At 45.5% G+C, this 12455-nt stretch overlaps 1 protein-coding gene across 1 annotated transcript in view; it reads left to right on the forward strand.

Moving 5' to 3' along the window:
* The first annotated feature begins 431 nt into the window (after positions 1–431).
* The window catches only part of LOC311043834 (EMILIN-1-A-like), a 73191-nt gene continuing 61167 nt past the window's right edge, over positions 432–12455 (forward strand). The window contains exon 1 of the mRNA XM_084055206.1: positions 432–1164. Coding sequence (XP_083911332.1) covers positions 992–1164 — 173 coding nt within the window. The 5' untranslated portion in view covers positions 432–991. The remainder of the gene's footprint in view (positions 1165–12455) is intronic.

A 12455-nucleotide genomic window follows, 5' to 3' on the forward strand; every position in this document is an offset into this window, starting at 1 on the left:
ATTGTTTAAATAGCGTTGTCATAGTTATCTTGTGACTCCAGCTGTTTCTAATCGAGGGTCATAATACGACTTTTAACAGGTCAGAGTCAGACGTGTCTTTCAGAAAAATGTAAGGGAAAAAAGCTACTCACTATTATGCTGCCGATGGACCGAAAAGAGGAGAGAGCGGCAACTATTTCTCTTAAAACACTAGAGACGAGAGAGAGAGAGAGAGAGAGAGAGAGAGAGAGAGAGAGAGAGAGAGAGAGAGAGAGAGAGAGAGAGAGAGAGAGAGAGAGAGAGAGAGAGAGAGAGAGAGAGAGAGAGAGAGAGAGAGAGAGAGAGAGAGAGAGAGAGAGAGAGAGAGAGAGAGAGAGAGAGGAGGGGTCGCTGAATAAGAGAGAGAGAGAGAGAGAGAGAGAGAGAGAGAGAGAGAATGAGTAGAAGGGGAGGGGGGAATTGTAGGCTTTTTCCAGTTTTCTGCTGCGTTTGGAAGAACCATCATCATCTGGAAAGCAAAGCAACTTGTTGGCTCCTCTGTCGCTAAAAACTCTCTTAACCTTCTCCTCTTTTCACCTTCTAGGAGGAGATGAAAACCGGCTGGATGTCGTGGATGTGCTGGTGGACATACTTTCTCAACCAATGCTGATATATATATATATATATGAACCAACAATAAGTAAAGAGGAGAAACGCCTTCTTTCTTTAAACTCACTCCGGGTCTGCCTGCATCATCATCATCATCATCTGACGCTAAACAATAGGATATTATTATTATCGATGCTGAAGTGAAGCTGCTCTTCAGGCGACGCGGCGTTTAAAAGTTTTTCATCCCCAGCTATGGGTCGATAGGATGGATCTGACCGACGGCCGCGCGTCACGACGCACGAGAATCAACAGTCCTGTCCGGTGTGCGCGTGGTGGTGGTAGGAGTTCACCGCTTATTGTCGCAGTGACGTTCTAAACTTCAGAAATTCACTTCTTTCTGCCGCTTTTCGAGTCTACGGGAGGGATGTCTGGGACCGCCGTGTTCCTCCTGCTGTGGTGCTGGACGTGGTGCGGAGGAGGAGACGCCACCAAGAGCGCGTACAACGGCGGCGGGCACCGTTACAACCTGTACGCGGGCCAGGGCCAGTCTCCTCAGCAGGTCAACACGCACGGAGCCCGGGCCGCCAGCAGACACAGGTACGGTACCATACACGCGCACGCACGCGCACACAAGCTATGGATTCAGCCTATATACCTTTTTGGTCAGAAATGTGTTTGTTTTCTAAATTAGTTTTTTTTTTTGTATTACCTATGAAATGTAAACTATGTTAACACAAAATTGACTGAAATAAACTAAGCTAAACACACACACACGCACACGCACACGCACGCACACACACACACACACACACACACACACACACACACACACACACACACACACACACACACACACACACACACACACACACACACACACACACACACACACACACACACACACACGAGAGTACAGGAAAGATGACGATGCTGCTGATGATAATGATAATGGAAACAGACATCATGTAGTCTGTAGATGAGTATGGCTTCGATATGAATTCATCATTATCACTTTGGAACAAACAATGGACTTTAATACCTCCTGCAATAAAAAGTATATAGACACTACAGTCAGATTAAGGTACAAGTTATTTTTGTTTTATTAAAGCTTAAAACCAAAACCAAGCCCAGTGTCAGATAGAGAGAGAGAGAGAGAGAGAGAGAGAGAGAGAGAGAGAGAGAGAGAGAGAGAGAGAGAGAGAGAGAGAGAGAGAGAGAGAGAGAGAGAGAGAGAGAGAGAGAGAGAGAGAGAGAGAGAGAGAGAGAGAGAGAGAGAGAGAGAGAGCCAAAGAGAGGTAGAATGGAATGACAGAGGGAGAGAGTAGTAGTAGTAAATCTAATACAGATGAGAGCTTCTCCACTACTCCAAATGTTCCATGAAAACAGCTCCTGATCCGCCCCTGTGTGTGTGTGTGTGTGTGTGTGTGTGTGTGTGTGTGTGTGTGTGTTTCTCTCTCTGTTCACGTGTGTGTGTGTGTGTGTGTCTCTCTCTGACTCTCTCTCTCTCTCTCTCTCTCTCTCTCTCTCTCTCTCTCTCTCTCTGTGTGTGTGTGTTCATTTGCTGAATAAGTGTGTGTGTGTGTGTCCTGTATGCGTGTTCCAGGGTGTGCACTGTGTGCATGTGCACTTGTGTTTATGCCGTTTTTATCAAAATGGATATGTGAGTGTCTTTAGTGAATGCACTCTTGAGTTGCGCAATGCGCTATTGTGAGCTTGTAGATCTAGAATTTTCACTATTAGTTGTATGATGAAGTACACATTGGGCTGGTTTATTGTGTTGGCGTTTGGGGTGTTGCAGTTCAAACAGGGCACAGGGCTGCTAGCTGTGGTAATAACAGGTGTTCACTGCACAGCAGGAAGCAGATGGATGTCAGTGATGATAATAATGATAATAACGGTGTTTGGAGCATATATTATTTGAAAGGTCTGTGTCATCAAATGATCTGTATCAAAACATGCACGCATACAGACACACAAACAGACAGACACACACACACGCACACACGCACACACGCACACACGCTCCGGTGCATTTTGAACACAATTGACCACAGTGTACAAGTCCTTGGCTCCACATCCCACAGGGAGTGGTTTTGGAGCAGTTAAAAGCGGTGCTCTTCTCGGCTGTCAGAAGGTATTAGGAATGGTCTGGTAATGAGGTGATGGAGAGACAGGCCGGAGTGTTGTGTGACACGGTTCTACTGCTGTGTGGCGTTCAGAACAGTGTTATCTACTGTATTGTGTGTGTGTGTGTGTGTGTGTGTGTGTGTGTGTGTGTGTGTGTGTGTGTGTGTGTGTGTGTGTGTGTGTGTGTGTGTGTGTGTGTGTGTGTGTGTGTGTGTGTGTGTGTGTGCGTGTGTGTGAGAGCGTGACCGCGTGGTTGTGTTTGTGCATGTGCGTGTCAGTGAGATTTGAGCATGTCTTTGAGAGGGAGAGAGCGAGAACTGTTTAAATGGAAGGGTTTCCACCAATCACCTGGGGGGACACAGCGTCATGGAGGTGTGGTGACGTCAAACCCACTGACCCACTTATGTTGTCTGAATGGAAGAGAAAAAGGCACAGATACAGATACAGATGCATGACTAATACACTCTGTATACTGTATACACACACACACACACACACACACACACACACACACACACACACACACACACACACACACACACACACACACACACACACACACACACACACACACACACACACACACACTCATGGGTTTATTATTCACATGCGCACACTCACACTGGAATGACCAAACACTAATGTGTTTTGTGTGTGTATATGTGTGCATAGTACGTGTGTGTTGTGTCTGTGTTTCCAAATGTTTCATGAGAAGTCAGCAGTAGGACATAAGCTATCTGTGTGATCTGACCCCATGTGGGATTAGACCAGTCTGACCCAGTCTGACCCGGTTGATCAAACACTGAACCCTGATTTAAATACTTTGTTGTGCAAGGATGTTGTGCACCAAAGTTAGTAGATCTACATTCTACAAGCTCACAAAATGCTGTGAGCTTGTAAATCTTTCGGCGGGCAACAACGTTCTGTGCTGTGCTGTGCTGTGCTGTGCTGTGCTGTGCTGTGCTGTGCTCTGCTGTGCTGTGCTGTGCTGTGCTGTGCTATGCTGTGCTGTTCGCAATAACCGCACCACCGCAAAACTGCAGCGATGTCATGAAAACCACAGGGGAATGGACCGCAAGTCCGCAACCAGCCACCACTATGTTTTAATTAAATTACATTTAATTTTATATAGGCAGGCTAACTTGTCCTATTCTTCAGTGATATCATAAATACTTTATACATCTTTGAGGGATAGTGGGAAGTAATTAGGGAATACGTTTACAGTCAATGATGGGTCGATAAAACTTGCAGTTGTGCCTACGACTTGCAGTTGTGCAGTTGTGCCTACGAAGAATTGGATGCTGTTCGGCCTTGCATTCAGTTACAGTAATGCTGTTTAGTGTGAGTGCTTATTCACAAAAGCCTTATACCTGGCTGCAGCACATGTAGTAAAGTAGGTCGGAGAGGCTTATTCTCGGTATCAGCCGAGAATTGAGAGCTTGTAGATCTGCTATTTTATGTATATATCAGCCTACACTCATGTAGATATTTAAAGAAAGAGAGTAAGAGCGACAGATAGTCCACGGACAAACTATTCTATATTCTTAAGGTGTTCACAATTCACATCTGTCTTTTATGTACCGATTCTGCATGGGAAAAATCACAAGGCACTAAAACAAATCGATCAATGCAATGACGGTGAGTTGTTCAGTGAGTTGAATTAAAGGATAGCTTTGACGCCCCACGGTTGGGCATAAGGAACAAATCATGCTGCAGGTGTATGCAGTGATAGGTGATGCTGCAACCATACATCAAATTTGTGTTATCTTACCCTGGTACCAAATGACATATTTTCAACTTTTTGCCGTTCCGTGGAGGTCTGCAATGCTGTGAAAAGCTCCTCAGCTCACCGCAAGGTTGGATGTCTGTTTTTACCACTTTGGCACAGTCGGTCATGTAAATAAAACACAGGGACCTTCCAACATGATACATAATTGGCCAGCGCTGGACAGTGCTGCACAGGGCTGTCTACAGAGAAAGCATCTGTCCAGCTGTTTTGTTTTTGCAGTTCTTTGGGGCCCATTATATCAGAGGCCAGTGACTGTTTTGTTTCCCACCTTTGTGTACTCTGTGTGCACGGTCACATGAGTGTGCGTGTTTGTTTGTGTCTTAGTCAGTGTGTTGGTGTGTGGTGCATGCAATCATACACTTTCATACCGTACCAGTTCTGTGCTTGTTTGCGTCTACATACAGTAAGATTGTGTGTTGGCAATCTCGGCATACGTGTATTTGTCAAGGGATATTACTCCTTTTACGTGCCTTTGTGTCTATCTGTTAATCTGCCTGTAATTTCTGTGGGAAGTGGATAGATAGGTAGAAGAACTGTCTGTCTGTCGGTCTGTCTGTCTGTAGAACACAGAGACAGACAGTGCTCACCCTGGCCTCTACACAGTGCCTGTTTGAGCTCTTTGTTATAACAGATGGCAGTAAGTATTCCACCAGGACTGTGTGTCTGCTCTGGCCATGTAAGAGAGACAGGAAGAGAGATGAGAGACAGACATAAAGAGAGGGACCGATAAAGAGGATAGTCGCGAGAGATTCAAAGTTCATGTGTGTGTCTGTGCTTGTGCGTGTGTACGTGCGCGTGTGTGAGCTGTCTCAGTTCCATCCATACAACTTCTTTGGTGAAAGTAACACAGGGACTGCTCTAATTAATGTTTGTCTTCATTTAATCTCTTTGTCTCTTTTCAAGAGCATGACATTCAAAGGTTTCCAATCTGCTCTTATAGCTGAGTGATTATTTTACACTGAAAGATGCTGAGAGATGAACTTTGCAGACCCACTCCGCTTACTTCGGCTCAGAAGTTGAGGTCTGCCAGATTATCTCAGTGCACAAATCTTCGCTCTTCACTTCACAGCCCAGTGGCTCCAGTGACGAGGGGGAGAAAAAATAACATTTCTGGAGTAGAATTCACTTTCTCTTTGTGCATGTTTTTTCTCTGTTATGAGTAAGTGATATATGAGTAGCTGGTATCTCAGTTTAGCTACCTATGTTGAATGCACTTATTGTAAGTCGCTTTGGATAAAAGCGTCTGCTAAATGACTGTAATGTAATGTAATGTGTGAGTGTTTCAGAGGTTCTTAATGGCAGCTTTAAAGGTGTTGAGGTTGAAAAACGCATCGAGGCGTCTACTCTGAGCAGAGTAACACCGGTTTCTACCCACAAACGGCCTCGTTCGAAGAGAAGCCAATGAGGGCAGTGTGGGGGGATGGGCCGCAGCGGGGCGGGACCTCGAAGTGGGTCACAATCATTTCATATATTTAAATGCTTTATGAATAATTCAGGTCCCTGAACCATGAACCCTGAACCCTGAACCTACCTGCTCCAGGCATGGTTGGCTGATCCCTGCACTTTGAGTTCTCAGAGGGACATGAAAACCAATTACCTTCTCCAACACTTCACCGAAGGCGAACAACTTCTCATTCTCCCCTGTGGGATTGTGTGAAGAAAAGATTCCTTAGCTCGCAGCACGCAACATGTCCATACTCTAAGTATATGACCGCAAGTTTGACCTTTCTGAACCACAGTGGAATTAAGCAATGTGAGGACAGTTCTATGCTCAGGAAAAAAAAACTGTGCTCACAATGTGATTTTAAACACAAAGCGCTTGCAGTGTTTTCCACTGCCTGCCTGCCTGCCTGGGTGCCATATGGACAAGGCTGGCACTTTTCAGGGCCGGCGGGACTTGACTGCAAGTCTTCCTGACCAACCACACAACAATCTGATGTGAATTCCACCAGCAGGCCTGTTGGCCAGCCGGTCACCGTCTTCACATTCTCTTGTCTGTCCATTACAAGGAAGGAGACTGTTTGTCCATGAGGATTGCACATACTCCCCACAGTGCCCCAGTGCTTAATTATCATGACGAATCTGTCTCCGGGCGACACCCTCTATCTCGTCCAGTCGTTCCCACGTTTGTACCATAAGATGACAACATAATGAGATAAACGTTCTTTCTTTAATGAACAACACCATCATCCATCATGCACTAGGAAGTGTCTTTTCCATGTTTGTGTGTGTGTGTGTGTGTGTGTGTGTGTGTGTGTGTGTGTGTGTGTGTGTGTGTGTGTGTGTGTGTGTGTGTGTGTGTGTGTGTGTGTGTGTGTGTTTGTTTGTATGTAACTGTGTCAGAGAGCAGGAGAGCAGGTCCAGAGGTTAATGGTTTAAAGGTTGAGGAATTGGGGTCAATGTGAGGGGTGGAGATGCAGGTGTGACTTTAAACAGTCACAACCTTTTAACCTGCTGTTTATTTGTTTGCCTGACGGCTTCAAAAGACGGTCGCTCCATTCAGGCTAAAGGTGCTGTGATGTGCCAGCTTCGGTTTTGAACCTTTACTCACTGAAGGAAGATGCTCTGTCCAGCTGCTCTCCCTACAATCATTATTCATTAGTAGTATTGTCTAACACTGACTGCATAATTCAGGTCCAAAAAGTTAATCATTCAGCATTTCTACAATTTTGTTGACCCATTCAGTGAAACTCTTTGTTTTGGAGCATTTCGTCATCTCCTTGTGGAATATACTGTAGCAGCTCATGAGCTGCAGCAGCATGCATCCAGCCAGTACACAGCAAGATCCTCTGATAACTAACTATGTGTACAGTCTACAGACCTGGCTCTGTTGTAGAATTATAATAATTGTCTGCTCTAGATGAAAGGTGAGAGTAGAGTACTGATGATCTTGGAGAGAAGCGTATGCTGCTATTTAGCTGCAGAGATATTAGAGAGCATATTATGCAGCAGCAGCAACAACAACAATGGTTGTGGTTTACCGTATGCTTATGTTTATGTTTGTGTTTATTAAAGCATCCCCATTGGAAGCAGTTTTGCCTCTAGTCTTCTAGGGGTCCTGGGATGTGTTCATTAGAATTGGCCACACAGTGCAGTATGTAGAATTTGACTTTGAAGGTCGCTATCTATGTTGAAGCTAAAACACTTTGTCTTTTCAACGATTCCCAATATCGGTCTTAATATACAGTACATTTGAGGAAGCATGAAAACTAGTGACTTGTGCTATCTCATACGTGGTACCTGACAATGACCTCAAAGGTCAAAACACTGACTGACTAGTGGAAGAAATACACCTGCAGGAAGAACACTGTATGTTATCTGCTCTGGGCAGGAAGAAGAGATTAGATTTTCTGGACTTCTTGATGGTTGTGAAAGCGCTCCGCACACACAGCGGCGCGGAGACATGAATTGCTGTGAACGTCGCTAATCCACATGCTCTTTCAAACCTTATCCAAAAGCTATATTCAACAGGATAATAGAATGTTTTCATGACCCAGCTTTCTCCTCCACTAGACCTTCCAGAAAAGAACAAAGGGCAGACAGAGTTTAGCTTGGCAGGTTCTTCACGGGGCTCTTGTTTGATTTATATATCCGTGGCTAGCTGGTGAATAGTTCGGCAGACATCAAAGCTGGTTAGCACCTTTCACTGTGGCGTTGATAAACGACAAGACAATAGGTTTATCGGCTATATACACCGTCACATGCACACATATACACAGAGCTACACACACACACACACACACACACACACACACACACACACACACACACACACACACACACACACACACACACACACACACACACACACACACACACACACACACACACACACAGATTTGCATTTGTGTTCCCTTTCTGCCTAAGGGTCTTTGAGTTTCTCTGAATGTTTCACTCATTGTTAAGGAAGTTCTGTGGAATTCCGGAATCCTGGAATTCTGGTCAGCCTCATTCCAGATGATGTGGTGTGTGACAGCTCCTTTAAATTGACACACACGCACACACACACATGTGTACACGCACGCACGCACGCATGCACGCACGCCCGCACGCACGCACGCAAGCATGCACGGGCGCCCCGCGCACACACACACACACACACACACACACACACACACGCGCGCAGAAGTGCAGGCTTTTGTGTTTATGGGTGTGTTTTACATTGTGAATTGTTGTGTGTGGTTTGCATTGTGTGTGTTTAACGTGTGCATTGTGTTTTTTTATTGACTATTCACACATTCATTAGTTAATGGTGCGGGTGGGAGCTGTCTTTGTGCTGGTTGGACGTTCCCATTGTGCATTTTATATTTACTGCAACCGGTCACTGGCTTTTAGAATGGAGTTAATGTGATTTGTGTAATGAAGGCGTGTGTGTGTGTGTGTGTGTGTGTGTGTGTGTGTGTGTGTGTGTGTGTGTGTGTGTGTGTGTGTGTGTGTGTGTGTGTGTGTGTGTGTGTGTGTGTGTGTGTGTGTGTGTGTGTGTGTGTGTGTGTGTGTGTGTGTGTGTGTGTGTGTGTGTGTGTGTCTATTGTCCTTTTCCAATTTGTTGGGTGCCCGTGGGGACACCCAGTCATTACCTTGTTAGAAGGGTGCATGCTGGTGAACCCAACGGGCACATTAATGAAGGTTCTCATTCAACAGACAGACTGGTAGCAGATTCGTAAAGGGATGTGTATTGAGTGATTTCGATATTATATACCACCCCTTTTCACAAACTGTACACACACATGCACACACAGATTTACTGATTCTCTCACTCACAGAGACACACACACACACACACACACACACACACACACACACACACACACACACACACACACACACACACACACACACACACACACACACACACACACACACACACACACACACACACACACACACACACTCCTCTCTCTCTCTCTCTCTCTCAGATTGTGCTGACTGAGTGAGTTGTATGTAATGTAGAACATGCATGGTGTGTGTGTGTGTGTGTGTTGTGTTCTGACAGAGGACTAAGGCAGGACCAGGCCTTTCACATTCCTCTGACGACCACCCACACTGGCCCTCTCCTTACATGGACCAGTAGTAGTGCCATATTTACTCCATTTTGGTTACACTGTGTGTGTGTGTGTGTGTGTGCGTGCGTGCGTGCGTGCGTGCGTGCGTGCGTGTGACCGTGTGTGTAGGGCGGGGGGTTACTGTGTGTGTGTGTGTGTGTGTGTGTGTGTGTGTGTGTGTGTGTGTGTGTGTGTGTGTGTGTGTGTGTGTGTGTGTGTGTGTGTGTGTGTGTGTGTGTGTGTGTGTGTGTGTGTGTGTGTGTGTGTGTGTGTGTGTGTGTGTGTGTGTGTGTGCATGTAATCCTTGTCTTGCCAAGTATGAGGTCCTTAACTTCTTCCATGCAATTTGCTTTGACATCTGGGGCTGTGCCAACACAACAAAATAAAACAAAAATGTATGCAAGACTGGTGACAAGGCGCTATGTCACAAACCTGCAGGACCCACATTAGACTACAGGGCTGCAGTGGCTCAGGAGCTAGAACGGCCATTTAGGAACCAAGGTTTCCCTGGTTCGATCCCGGCTCCTCCTGGCTTTGTGTTAAAGAGTTATTTATGAAGACACTGACTGAATCCCTGCTCTCGCCATGCCTTGGAAGGTTGCCTCCGCCGTCTGTGTGTGAATGGATGAATCTAATGCACATCGTGAAGTGCTTAGATAATCTGACAGATTCAGGTAGAAGACTACAGTAAACTGAACATAGTCAACTGATAAAGCTCACTATGAAGGACTGTAAAGTGCCTTTTAATCACTGACATGCTACTGTATATAGTTTGTTGACCGGGGACCTCCATGGGTCCGTACTTGGTCCCCTCCTTTTCTCCCTCTTCACCAAATCTCAAGCCAATCTACAAGCTTAATTTGTGGATCTGCTATTTTCACCAAATGTCCGCCTATTGTGACATGCCCAAAACAGAAATGTGGTTAATGCTTATGGAGAAAGAGCAAGTACTGTACACAAGTGTCATGGTCCAATGAGACAGGAGTAGATGCGCTAATAATAAATGTTAAACAGGGTGATTAAGAGACCCCCTCAGAAAGGAGGTGCTGCATCTCAAGGGGTTTATCCTGTTAAAAATATCTTGTCATATGTGGTATACAGTACTGACTGACCGAGCCATCACGATGCCCCCTCAGAGCTATTGTCAAGAGCCAATTCTAAATATACTAGTGACTGTCACTGTCACTGTCTCTCTCACTGTCTCTCTCTCTCTCTCTCTCTCTCTCTCTCTCTCTCTCTCTCACCCCATCTCTGAAAGTCAAACACACATACTGTTTGAGAAATGTCCCACTGAAGAGACTTGAGGAAGATCAAAGTCTTATGTCAGATATGCCTGTCTGTCTGTCTGTCGCTCTCTCCCTGACAAAGACTTCTATTCACAATCACAACACACACCCTATATTAGTCTGTCTATCTCTGAGAGCAACACAGACAGATCAGAGGACAGGAGGCAAGGACAGAGGAGGGAAGAGAGGAAAGGAGAGAACATGGAGGAGAGGAGGGGAGAGGAGAGAGGAAATGAAAGGAGAGGAGAATGGAGAGGACGGTATAGCTGGAGCATGCTGTAGTGAAGCTTAGCGGCCCCATCGTCCCATCGTGTGTGTGTGTGTGTGTGTGTGTGTGTGTGTGTGTGTGTGTGTGTGTGTGTGTGTGTGTGTGTGTGTGTGTGTGTGTGTGTGTGTGTGTGTGTGTGTGTGTGTGTGTGTGTGTGTGTGTGTGTGTGTGTGTGCGTGCGTGCGTGCGTGCGTGCGTGCGTGCGTGCGTGTGTTTACTTCCAGTCATCAGGATCAGTTTAATCAATGACCGTTTAATCAATCAGTTAACTTTAATCAATGACCGGCTACAGCTGTTCCAATCAGATTGTCCAAGTCTACTGACCTGAGTCTGACCTTTACCTATGACCCTAAATCCTGTTGAAACTAGTTTCCTCTCCAGCTGTTAACAGAACTTGACACCAAGAAATATACTGTCATTGCAGACAATCTGTCACTGTCAGAGTGAAGTCGTAACAGTTTTAACATTATTGTTTAACATGATTGTTTGTTGATAAGGATGAGGCCGACAAATATAGTCTTCCTCAGGGTTCTTTTTTCAAAAACCCTGAGGAAGACTATATTTGTCGAAACGTTGGTTTCATTTCATTAAACTTTCTGCATCGTGGCTAAGAGTTGTGCGGCCTCATCCTTATCAACATTATTACCTGCCGTGGCCAGCACCTCATCAACACAGGTGTGCGCTCCATACTCTGTGTTTGCCTAACATGATTGTTTAACATGATTGTGTGATTGTTCCGCAGTAGAGGAGACACACAGTAATGCCTGATCTATACTTGGTTGCATGCCGTGTCGTGCACTGAAAATAGCCGGTCTACAAGCTCACGATGCGACACATTGCATTGCACTCTGTTGCACTTGACTGTGTTAACATGGTCTAAATCTTTAGAAAGTCTCATAGACCTTTATAAAATGAATTGTGGAATATTGCATTAATATCCCAAATCTGATTTGACCTATTCATTTCTGATTCGGGTAAAGTCCTATGTTGTACCCTGTAGTACCCACAAGTAAGACGCGCGAACGCTGGAAGCGAACGCAGCCCTATTTTTTTTATGTTGTGTATTTACGGACTTGGAATCCGTGTTATTTCACTGTGATGGGGAGAGCGTAGAGAGAAAGTGACGTGACTGCCTCTGCCTCGTATTGAAGTTAATGGGGGGGGGATATGGTTCTCCTATGTTTCGGAGTTCCTAGTCATCTTTGCACGGAATTGCTGTTTGTCAAGCCGTGCTGCCAATGAGAGCGCGAGTCACATGGGGGCGCGGCTATACACAGGCAGTGCACACAGAGAGACAGAGACACTCACAACCCGGGCACGGTGTCATAGCTCCTTCCGCGTTCGCAATAATGATTGTACCCATTATCATAGTACTT

This window comes from Gymnoscopelus microlampas, assembly GCF_963454915.1.
Source record: "Gymnoscopelus microlampas genome assembly, chromosome: 1".
Classification (NCBI taxonomy): domain Eukaryota; kingdom Metazoa; phylum Chordata; class Actinopteri; order Myctophiformes; family Myctophidae; genus Gymnoscopelus; species Gymnoscopelus microlampas.